This window comes from Rhamphochromis longiceps, linkage group LG3 (assembly GCF_057381845.1).
Source record: "Rhamphochromis longiceps isolate RC_006_pf linkage group LG3, R_longiceps_female_GT1.1, whole genome shotgun sequence".
NCBI lineage: Eukaryota > Metazoa > Chordata > Actinopteri > Cichliformes > Cichlidae > Rhamphochromis > Rhamphochromis longiceps.
Genome location: NC_140559.1, coordinates 43,668,780 through 43,680,800, shown reverse-complemented (window position 1 = coordinate 43,680,800; position 12,021 = coordinate 43,668,780). Strand labels below are relative to the sequence as shown.

Sequence of the window (12,021 nt, the reverse complement as noted above, 5' to 3'; positions counted from 1 at the left end):
CATTGAGAGAAGCAGGGTGGGGTTTCTTCGGGACAGGAACAATGATGGACTCTTTGAAGCATGTGGGGATCACCGACTGAGATAAAGAGATGTTGAATATCTCAGTGAACACAGGAGCTAGCTGGTATGCGCAGTCTCTTAGGATACGACCTGGGATGCCGTCTGGTCCTGCTGCTTTCCTGGTGTTCACTCTTTTGAAGGCTCTCCTTACTTCATGCTCGGAGATGACGAGCACGTTTCCGGTGCTGGCAGTATCTTCCTGTCTGCAGCACAAGTCTCTCCCCTTTCATGAGAAGACCATGGACTAGATTGAAGTCCATTCTGTATTGCCAGTACCCCTTTAACTCTGGATCTAGTTTACCTTTTTCTGGCCAGCCTGTCCCACATTGATACACCACCTTTCTACACAGGTCATCCATTTCCTGCGCCAACTTAATCTCCTCCAGCCTTTTATCTGTTGCTGGGAGATGGGAAACTACACCGTCCACGAAAACCTCCACCTCTTTTTCCAGCTGAAGATCCCCAGCAGAAGGAGGCCCTGCCAGCGGTGCTCGTGAGAGAGCATCAGCAGTGACAAGGTTTTTCCCTGGAACATGGACAATGGTGAAAGTAAAGCGCAGCAGCCTGAGGCGGAATCTCAGGATGCGTGGAAGCAGGTCGTCCAGGCCTCTTGTGCTCAGAAGAGGGACCAGGGGTTTGTGATCTGTGATTAGAGTGAACTGTAGGCCCATGAGGTAAGATGACAGTCGTTCACACACCCACGTTACAGCGAGCGCCTCCTTTTCTATCTGCGCGTAGCGTTTCTCTGTGTCTGTGAGACCTCTTGAGATATATGTGACCGGTCGCCAGGAGTTGTCAGACTGTTTCTGAGTGAGAACAGCCCCGACACCGTATGACGAAGCATCTGCAGCGACTCGTGTATCTGCTGAGTTGGAGTACTGAGCGAGCACTTCTGGAGAGCTTAATATCCCTTTTAGTCTCCTAAATGCTGTTTCCTGTGGCTCCGCCCATATCCACTCGTTTCTGTCTTTTAGCAGTTCCTTTAATGGTGTGGTGATTGTGGCTAGTTGTGGCATAAACTTGGCAAGATAGTTGGCCATGCCCATGAGACGGCGCACATCTTCCACGCTCTGAGGCTGCGGCAGCTGCTGGATTGCTGTTATCTTGTTGGGATCAGCCTCAATGCCTTTTGCTGACACTTTGTGTCCCACAAAGATTATTTGACTTTTAGCAAACTCACACTTCTCATTCAGAGTGAGACCCTCCTTCTGAAACATTTGGCGCACACAGTGCAACCTCTGGTCGTGCTCCTGCCTGTCTCTGCCATATACAAGCACATCATCGGCGTGACAAATTGCCCCTTCAAAATCTTCCAGCATTTGTGACATTCGCCTTTGGAAATGTTCCGGCGCTGATGCAATGCCAAAAGGAAGGCGGTTGAACTGAAACCTTCCAAAAGGCGTGATGAAGGTAGTGAGTGGCCTTGACTCTGGCGTGAGCGGAATTTGCCAGAATCCAGACCGGGTGTCGAGCTTTGTGAACACTTTAGCATCTTTCATCATCGCTAGTGTTTGATCTACTGCTGGGAGGATGTGTCTTTCTCTTTTGACTACTGTGTTCAGGGGTGTGAGGTCCACACATATTCTGGGGGGCTTTCCTGCTGGTCTGGGGACCACTACCATGCCAGAACACCACTCTGTAGGCTCAGTGACTTTGGAGACAACACCCATTTCTTCCATTCTGTGCAGCTCATTTCTCACTGCATCTCTGAGGGGAAGAGGAACACGTCGTGGGGCAGATAAGGCTATTGGTACAGCTCCTTGCTCTATCTCAATGTGATAAGGCTCCCTCAGCACGCCTAAACCTTTAAAAACGTTTGGGTATGCTGCCCTGAAATTTGTCACCGATTCCGTTACTGTGCTTACTCTGTACACAAGACCCAGAGCCTCACACGCTGGCCTGCTTAGCAGTGGCTGTACTAGACCTGACACAAGGTAGACGTCTTGAGAAACACTGCGCCCTTTCACTGCTAGCTGTGCCTCGAAGCAGCCTTTAACATTGAGTGGGTTACTGCCCGGCCCTAGTAACTTCTTTCTGGGTCTCTGCAGCTTACCATCCCTGTCTGGACTTTACAAACCCTCTGGAATAGATGTAACATCCGCCCCTGTGTCAAGTTTAAAATATACATTTTCCTCATTTAACTTGACCTTTTGCACCCAGGGCTGTGACCTCCCAGTCTCTACTTCACCCAAGAACACACAATCCTCGCTGTCTGCATCTTTCTGATTTTCTGTCACTTTGCGTAGCGCTGTAGCTTCACTACTGCGACAGACCGCATCAAAGTGCCCTTTTTTCTGACATTTTCGACACTGTACCTCTTTGGCTGGACATTCTTTCCATGAGTGTTTGTTCTTGCGACCACAGCGGCCACATTCCTTTCCGCTTTGCTTGATTGGCTTTTGTTCTTTCTTTTGCCACGTCTGCGTTTTCCCGCGTGTTGTATTTGTCCGTATTGTGTCCATGTGCAGTGTTTTCTCCACTGCCGCGCTGCTGTGAAGTATTGGTTGTTGTTTCTTTACCGTTTCGCTCTGCCTAACTTTCTCAATGGCTTTAGCAAGAGTCAACTCTGAGTCCATTTGCAGCAGCTCGGACAGTCTTTTGTCTTTTATGCCAACTACAATTCTGTCCCTTATGAGTTCGTCTTTGAGTGCTCCAAATGCACAATTTTCTGCAAGTTTGTGCACAGCAGTGATGAACGACTCTGTACTTTCCCCTTCCTGTTGCCGTCTGGAGTTAAACTGTGCTCTTTCAAAAATTACGTTATGTTTTCCTACGTAATGTTTGTCAAATGCCTCTTTGACAGTTGCATATTTCTTTTTATCTGCATCGCACAGTGGTAAAACTGCCAAAACATCATCAGCAGCGTCTCCCATAGCGTACAGGAGTGCATTAACTTGATACTCGTCTGATTTGTTATCAAGAGCAGTTGCAATGCGAAATCTTTCGAACCTTCTGATCCACTTTGGCCATTCGGCAGGATGAGAAAAGTCAAATGTTTCTGGGGGTGTTATTTGTACCGTGGTCGCCATCGTGACGTGTGGATCCCTGGCTTCCTCGCGTTCAGAATCCAAGCTTTCCGGTGCGCCTACCTCGTCTCCTCCTTCCGACATGTGAAGCTCGTGCTCGACCGCGCGCGCGCACGCGCCCTGTTGCTAGCGCCGGTCACAGCCTCGGCCACGCTTCACCTGCATGCCGGTCTTGTTCGGGTTACCGATGCGAAAACTTCTGTCGCAGTTAACTGCACAGTACTGTACTCGAAAAAGAAGAAGAAAAAAAAACTGTGGAGTGGAGACCGCCGTTCGCACTTCTGACACCACGTATAAATGATGACACTGGACGCAGCGTGTTCGGGTGATGTGTTCCAACTTTACTCGTAACCCGGAAGCTCCCCCACACACAGCCTTATGGGAACAGTAGTCTACCGCTACAACAGCTGCCTGACCAATGTTTTTCATTAGCAATTTAGCAAAGTTGATGGTGGTGGTGTGTCTGTGTGAGTGAAAGACAGAGAGGGAGAGAGAGCGAGCGAGTGACAGAATTTCTGTTATAACCTTCATTTTAAGGAGGCACAGTGTGAGCACTCAGGTCGCATCAGAGCATCGGGCGGTATAGTGTGAGACCCTGCATCGTGACCTACCAACTTCTAACCCCTGCGAGTCAATCGTGCAGTTTGAGCAGGAGCTGAATAATGTGACTGAAAAAAATCGCAGTGTCTGCTGCCCAGCTTTAGGTGTACTGTCGTCTGAGACTTGCACCGCAGTGTCGGCATTTGTTTCCCTGTTGGAAACAAATCTGAATTGTCATACTCGAATTGTCATAAGTGTGCTGTCAGTTCATTGGTCACAAAGCAGGAGAGGGGCTGGGAATTATGTTTTCAAACAAAGCGTTAATTCCATTAACATTTATAGACTACTTTTGATTCTCACTGTATTACGGGACAAAGTGCGTCCCTTATTAGCTCAATACGGGACGATTCCGTTTTTAAAGGGACGGTTGGCAACCCTATCCGTGACCGCTGGCAATAAGGAAAGGCTGCTCTTCATAGAGGACTCACGCTCGGGGAGACGTTTTCTGGTTGACTCTGGCTCCCAGAAGAGCCTCAGGAACTCACGTGTTGTCGTTGTATACCTTGTGAGATTATTATATTATCTTATGCCACGTTACACCCCTAATTAAAGATTGTGAGACTATTATGTAGTTTTAGTTTGCATTATTCTCCTGAAGAGGTGATAACTATTAGATTTATTAAACTGATTTGTATTACATTAGACTGCTGATTTATTGTGAATGAATGATATTGTTTTATGATGCATTATACTGCTGAGTTATAAGAAATACAGAGAGTTATGGCCTTATTTGTCTGATTAGAAGAGAACAGAGCATACCGGAGAGGTTTTCTGCCCCATCTCATAAGGAGAAGATAAAACAGGGAGCCAAGGCCGTCACTTAGGCGCTGTAAGAGAGAAAGAATGTGGATGTTTAGGTTTTTACGACTAGGTGGGGGCCACCAGAGGCTATAAGAGTTTGAGTAACCCTCCACCATTTTGAGATTTGCTGTGACCCTCTTCATGCATGTCTCCCCATCCGGATGGTGTATGCTCATAAAGTGTTGAATTGTATGGAATAAAATAATTGTTGATTGAGCATTTATACACCGAGTATTGTCCTTCCTTCAGCCCAAAGATCAAAAGAATTGGGGGATTTTAACAACCTCCACAATGGTATATTATTTAATCTCAAAAAAATTTGTAGATTCCCTACTGTGGCGGGGCGTGGCCTGCGGTGCCGTGCAGAGGAGGCGGACGCACCTGCACGGCATCCGCAATCACGCCCCGCCGAATTAAATATTGTACTGGGTCCTGTGGTTGGGTTGTTGGTGTTATGTTGAGCGGGCAGCGGGAGAGCTGCAGCTCTGTGAGTATTGTGGACAGCAACCGTCAAAGCTTTAATAAAAAGCATCAAAATGCCACTGGGTCTGCTGTGTATGTTTACACCCACGTACTACCAGAGAGAGCCCGCGTACCACAGTTTGGAAAAGACTGATCTAATGTGTAAAAGAAAAGTAATGAGTCAAATATTGCCAAATATAGTGGAGTAAAAGTAATGTTTCTTCTTCACAAATGTACTCAAGTAAAAAGTATGGTGCAATAAAAGTACTTTTAAAAGTTTTTTTTTTTCCAAAACTTACTTGAGTGTAGCTAACTCATCACTACCCACCTCTGATCACACACACAGCTGGACTGCATGTGTGAGGATGTGTCAGCTCACCATGATCATCCGCATGATGTCCTTGCAGTCATCCAGGTTTGCCGTGCGGATGGAGAAGTCCATGTCAAGTGGATGCAATGAGGTTTTGCTCCAGTCTGTTAGAGGACGGACTACTTAAGAAGTAGGTGAGCTCTTTATCTTGGTTGGACATTGTGGGTGGGCGGATTAATCCAAATATTGGATACTTTAGTTTGCTCTTACTGAATGTTTTTGTTCTCCATTGTTAATCATGAAAGAACACCGAGTGATTTTGACCCACTTGGCAATCCAAACATTCTGCAACTCCGTTTAAACAAAATCCCATCGTTTCACATTTTCTGACTTTTCCTAAAATGGCCTTATTCGTTAAATACTGAATTTTGGGGTGTGTAGCTAAAAATAATAAATACATATGAAAAACTTCCTTTTGAAAACATCATTTTGAAACCATATGAGTTAATGTTATTTTGTGTGTGTGTGTGTGTGTGTGTGTTTTGTTGTTTGCTCATTTTCTTTTCATGATTTTATTCTCAGTCCTGGTTCCACAATTTGCAATTAGTGAGTTTATAGCAGAGTAGCTTGAAAAGCGTGTTGTGTTGCAATGGCCCAGGCAAAGTAAAGACCTCAATCTTACTTAAGTGCTGTGCATAAACAATGTCAATTCAATTCAATTTTATTCATATAGCGCCAAATCACAACAAGTGCCTCAAGGCACTTATGTCCGCAAACCACAATGAACTGAAGCACCGTCGTAAAGAAGAGTGGGCGCAATAGAGTCATAGAGTAAACTTACTTAAAGTTATTGCTGGTAAAGGTGGTTCTACAAACCACTGATTTAATACTGTGTGGGTTATCTCCAGGTATCCTCCCACAGTCTAAAGACATTTAGTTAGTTAGGTTAAATGGTGATTCTAAAATTGGATGCAGATGTGAATGCTTGTGTCTGTGGCGTACCTGCTTTGCGCCCCATGGCAACTGGGATAGACTCCAACCTACTTCCATACTACTCTCAGCAGTGTCCTTGAGTGAATTTTAAACTGAACTTGAAAGAATAGAAGAGCAGATCAGAATTGTTAAAGGATCTTTTAACAAAAGGCATTCACTTGGGGGTTCATACTACAGAAAACGAATGATTAAACCTGATTGATCTATCTATAAAGAGTATTTGAAATGTTAGATTTATGTTGAACACTAAAACAAAACATTTGACACTCAAGTTTAGGTAAAGTAGTATCATCATATGAAAAAAATTAAAATACAATCTTAGTCTAACAGTGAGGGATTTGTTTCATGAAGATGGGCTTTATCCACCAAACAGTGAGCCACCCTACCATGATAACAAGTGCTGACATCTCCTAACTACAGGTGCTAAATAAAAACAAAACACAAAAAACAAACAAAAAGGTTTTTTCTAACTTTTAGTAACCCAACAACTCATCTTTTTTTTTTAAATCACTACACTGCAAATTAAACCGTTGTTCATGTGGTGAGGAGCATGAACTTGTTTTGAGAGTTCAAAGAGTTTAAAGTTTTACTGCTTCCAAAGCAGAAAGTGTCACTGGCTCTTCACACTGTGTGCTGTCTACTCTAAGCAACCAGCTTGAGTAATGGGCAGAACAATTACATTCTCTTCCACTAGAGGACAGTACAGCTACCTGCTCTAATTAAATGGGTCGCCAACTGCCAGTAAAACAGAAGAAGACGAAGAAGAAATCTAATAGAGATTGACAGACCACGTGACTTTCGCGCATTGCATGCCGGGAACTCGTGGCAAAACAATCCAAGTACCGCATCAAATGCAAGCATTTTCAGCACCGCAAAACGTTCATTCTCCGGTTCCAATACCTTCTTGGATATATATATATGACTTATATATGACTTGGAATATAATTTGATGAAAGGAAATCTATTAAATTTTTATCAACAGGCCCCATAATATTCTCAGCGACCGTGGCTCAGGGGGTTGGGAAGCGCATCTGTAACCGGAAGGTCGCCGCTTCGATCCCTGGGCTCTCTGTCCTGGTTGTTGTGTCCTTGGGCAAGACACTTTACCCTACCAGAGGGGCCGATGGCGCAATATGGCAGCCTCGCTTCTGTCAGTCTGCCGCAGGGCAGCTTGCCTCCACCAGTGTGTGAATGTGAGAGCGAATGGGGGCTGTAGCTCAGGTGGCAGAGCAGGTCAGCCACTAATCTGAAGGTCGGTGGTTCGATCCCAGGCTGCATGCCAAATATCCTTGGGCAAGATACTAACCCCATGTTTGCCTACTGGTGGTGGTCAGAGGGCCCGGTGGCGCCGGTGTCCGGCAGCCTCGCCTCTGTCAGTGCGCCCCAGGGCAGCTGTGGCTACACTGTAGCTTGCTATCGCGAATGACTGAATGTAGTGTAAAGCGCTTTGGGGTCCTTAATGACTAGAAAAGCGCTATACAAATGCAGGCCATTTACCAATGAATAGTGGCATTGAAAAGCGCTATATAAATCCAATCCATTATTATTATATAACAGGTTGCGGTGCTTTAGGGATCATTTGCAAATTCTAAGTAAAATCAATAGATACTAAAGTTATTCCTTTTTCCTTTTCCTAATAAATCATTAGTGTTGATTTGATATCCTGAGCTAAATCATCTCAGAATATCAAATAAAATAGCCATACTAGCCATACTTGCATGCCAAATCATAAAAAATGTATAAAAAAATAAATAAAATCGCAATTACCTATAAAGCAAGACATGTAATTTGTCTGATAAATTCTCCAAAAGGCAGATACTAGCAGATACAGGTATCCCCCTCCTGTTGGTCAAAGTCACTGCACCCCTGAACTTTAAACTAGTGAGTTAGAAAACGAAATCACATACAGTTGTCATGAAGGGAGATGTTCATTTAAATAGAATTGATGCATGTGGCTTCATTAAACAGATTTTTATATTAAACACATTTTTACACCTTGGTTTAAAAACAGTTTGGACCTCTACTGTACTTTGACACTTAATTACTAATTAGCAAATGTGTGCCTGTGCTTTTTCACTAAGCAGTCTATTGTGTTTTCTGTGTGTGTTTAATAAGCCATGAGCTGGTGTGGGTGACATTCAGTTGACAAATTGCACAAACTGCGCGCTGAATCATTTTACAGCAAAGAGTCTGCGAAATGATTCCATTAAGTCTTCCTGTAGAAACGGAAAAGTATCCCAGCCTCAATGTTTCTGGATTGTCCTTTGAATTTTAATTTTGATTAATAAAAAGGTTGAACACACAATACAGAAAGACTGAAAGCAACACTATAAGAGGAAAAGCACTGCAGCATAATATAGTATTAAAAGTATGTGCTGTAAGTGCTTTGGTCTGTAAGCCTGGAAAAGACCTAATGTCTTTATAAGGTTTAGCCCATTTGAAGTCAGGAAAGATAAAAATGCAGAATGTGTAAGTGAAAATCTAATGCTTCTCATTAAATTTAAAAGAACCTTGTAGTGGTGTTGAACAGTCTGACAGTAACGAATAAATGTAAAAATAGAATTTTACCACTCCCCTAATGCCCGTGTACAGCAGTCTGAGGGATCTTCCAGGAATGGTAATGCAGTTTTCCAGAGATCTGATTGATTAGTAGACAGTGATTTCATACCTGCTGATCTAACCATTCACAGCATAACCATGGCATGGTAATCATGGTTATCATAGCAATCTAAGAAGTGACCTTCATAGTACTGAAATTATGTGGATAAGATGAAATCCTGCTTCGTAGTACTGGGCAAACACCAGATATAACTTTTCCCTACTCTTTATGCCAGGTGTATTGATTTTAGTGTAACAAGAAATCCTAAACCAAAGCCAGCACAGAAAAAGTCCTCCAAACTTCTGCTCAGTGGTGATGGGAGAAAAGTTTTTGAAGGCAGAGAACTGAGAGAATGTGTTGTCACCCAGCACTGAAGATGAGAACACAAAATCCCATCTCTACGGTTTTTGTTCTGATGCTTTATTATGAATTGTATTTTCTATAAATAAGCACAATGTTTCCAACCTTTTGGAGCCACGGCACATATTTCACATTAGAAAAAAATCACACAGCACACCACCAAACAGAAAGGTCACAAAAAGCATATTGATAATTTTTCCCCGTGCACCAGGCATAGTGAAATTTGCTCAGTTTGTCCCCCTCGGATTCTGTCTGCCATGAATGGTTTAGCCCATTTGAAGTCAGGAAAGATACATTAATACTCTCTCAAGTTTTTCAGGCTTTATCATCACATGGTAGTGTGCCACAATAGGTTTTAAGGCATTTTCGGAAAGGAATGTTGGGGAGGATAGATTGCATGCCTGAATGCCCTCCATTATTTTCTGTCCTGCCCCTGAAAATCTGTCTGCTAGCTCCTGCAACATTCGGTCCAAACAAGGAAAGAATATCTGGCACCTAAACTGTTAAGTCTAATTGTTGAATGTTGCCATTGTGTTTCTTAAATTTGTACAGTCTTAGTTCAAGCAGTAGGATCAAAGCCATTCCTTTGGCTTTGACCACCTCTCCAACCACTCTGTGCTGGGGGAGGTTTTATTGTAGATACATCCTATCTGAAAGATCTGTTTCATTTGATGTAAGCTTCCTGGGTTTATGACCCTTTGGTCAGCAGGAGGTCTGACACACACACACACACACACACACACACACACACACACACACACACACACACACACACACACACACACACACACACACACACTCTTACTTAAATTACAGAAGTTCACACATCTTAGGACCATGTGGGTGTGGTTTTGTTCTGACGTGTTTTGTGTGAACTGTCTCCCAATAAAAGGTAGCAGGAGGAGGTCAGATCTGGAGGTCATTTTCGTGCTGGACACAGACGAGGCCTCCCTTGCGCAAATAATCGATCGATCGACTGTCTTGTTTTCTTCATGATGAATAAGTCTCTAGAATTAGCGGGGTTTGTGGAAACACAGACCCAACATTTATTTGGTCCTTCGAGCCAGAGTCTAACACATCGCATCCACCGAGGAGAGGGAGAGGACGCCACCGCAACGTCTGGGATGATTGACGTAAAGCCCTGGTGTTTCACTTTGCTTTGTTACCAGGCCGGGAAGTTTGCGCCTGACCTCCCCTCGGGATGGATGACGATTGACGGGATCCAGAGACTCTTCCCATGAATGTAAACAAACAGTGAGTACAGAAGGCCTCAGAGAGCGGCTACGTGCCCGTGCGTTAAAGCAGGTACGTGAGCGCGCAAGCTGTGCGTGTAGACGCAAGCTGCCTGGTTTCTCCGCCAGTGTTTTTGTTTTTGTTTTAATCTTTTTGATTTATTTAAGGAGGGTTAAGTCGGTTTCTCCACCAAAGGAGGTTTAAAGAGGTTTCTCCACCGAATAGAAGGAGGGTAAGGACGGTTTCTCCACCGAAAGGAGGATAGAGCTCTATACACTCAAAAAACAGATTCAGGTCCTTCTTTCAAAGAACACATACAAATTTTGTTAGTTGTTCATAAATGTAATTAAAAACTACCAAATTAATTTGATTTTCTTTGTATAAACCTAAAATTATTCTAAACCAGCAGAGGCTGATTCTGAACACATTATAACATATTATTTTTTCATATATCCAATTGTGTATTTCTTTATTAGCTAAATCTATGGCAATGCTATTTATCATAGAAGCTTGTAACAGTTGTTTTTTGAACTTTTGGTGGTGCTACCATTCTCTTCTCTGCTTAAATACTATTTTTTTTGACAATATAGCCAGGTCTTTTCAAAAGTGCCTTGTTTTAGAGGAGAAATTGTGTAGCTGCCAACTTTTAAGTACTCGGAGCGTGTGCTAGCTTATTAGCAGCTAGCCAGCCATTGTGCTCAATGAAAGATGATGTCCTATAGCTAACTTCTTTCTTACTGTTTTCTTTTTTATAATCTAATAATGTGGTATTCTGTGTTTATTATTATATAATGCCATTTTCTAGTAGAAAGTATCATTTTGAGGTGTCTTTAAAAGCACTACATAGTTTACTGAGGGTGCTACCAAAAGCGAACCATGTGGCCGGAAGAGTAACTGCAGGCAGCACAATGCGCACTCCTGTGACGTTCAAACCTATTTATTATTATAAAAGATTTCGGCTACGTCCACACTTACACAGGTATTTTTGAAAACGGAGATTTTCCGTTATCGTTTTAAAAAATAATCCCGTCCACAGGTAAACGCAAAAATGAAGGAAAACGCTGCTAGGAACATGCCAAAGCAACAGGTGGCGATATATTCCTAAACTCAGCTACAAACAGTTTAGGTCTTGACAAACTTCACTGATGGTTCAAATGTTTAGCAACTTTCAGTGTGTTGATTCAGCAGTCTGTATTTAAACTTCTAGTTTACTATATTTATGTATGTTTTATTTCCAGGTGAATGCAGAGTTCCTGCAGATCACTACAAAACCCCTGCAGGCGAAGTTCTTGGCTCAGCTGGACAATTTAACAGACAAGCTGATGCAAATTTTTGAGGGGAGCAAAGGGCCAAAAGATCAAGGATATCATGGCAATCAGTAGTTTGGTCAGTACTAATGATAAACCCATCAATTAAATGCAATCAATCAATTACATTTTTTTCACCTTTTTTTTTTCCACCCTTGCATTAGTGTGATGACATCGACATAAAGAGGGAGCATACTCTTAAAAGCCTGGTGATCTACTTTAATGAAGATCCAGACCTACTGTTCAAGGAGTATCTGGTACGCTTATCAC

General features: G+C 43.1%; 1 protein-coding gene across 2 annotated transcripts in view; it reads right to left on the bottom strand.

Annotated features, from left to right (window-relative positions):
* LOC146674937 (thialysine N-epsilon-acetyltransferase-like) overlaps positions 1–6,277 on the bottom strand; it is a 37,755-nt gene extending 31,478 nt beyond the window's left edge. Inside the window, exons 1-2 of one of the 2 annotated variants that reach the window (XM_085402431.1) lie at positions 6,262–6,277; positions 5,329–5,423 (exon numbers count right to left, since the gene is read on the bottom strand). In XM_085402431.1, coding sequence (XP_085258557.1) covers positions 5,329–5,423; positions 6,262–6,277 — 111 coding nt within the window. Of the gene's footprint in view, positions 1–5,328; positions 5,424–6,261 lie in introns of those variants that run through there. The other variant, XM_085402432.1, reaches the window with a different exon arrangement.
* Positions 6,278–12,021: the final 5,744 nt, after the last annotated feature.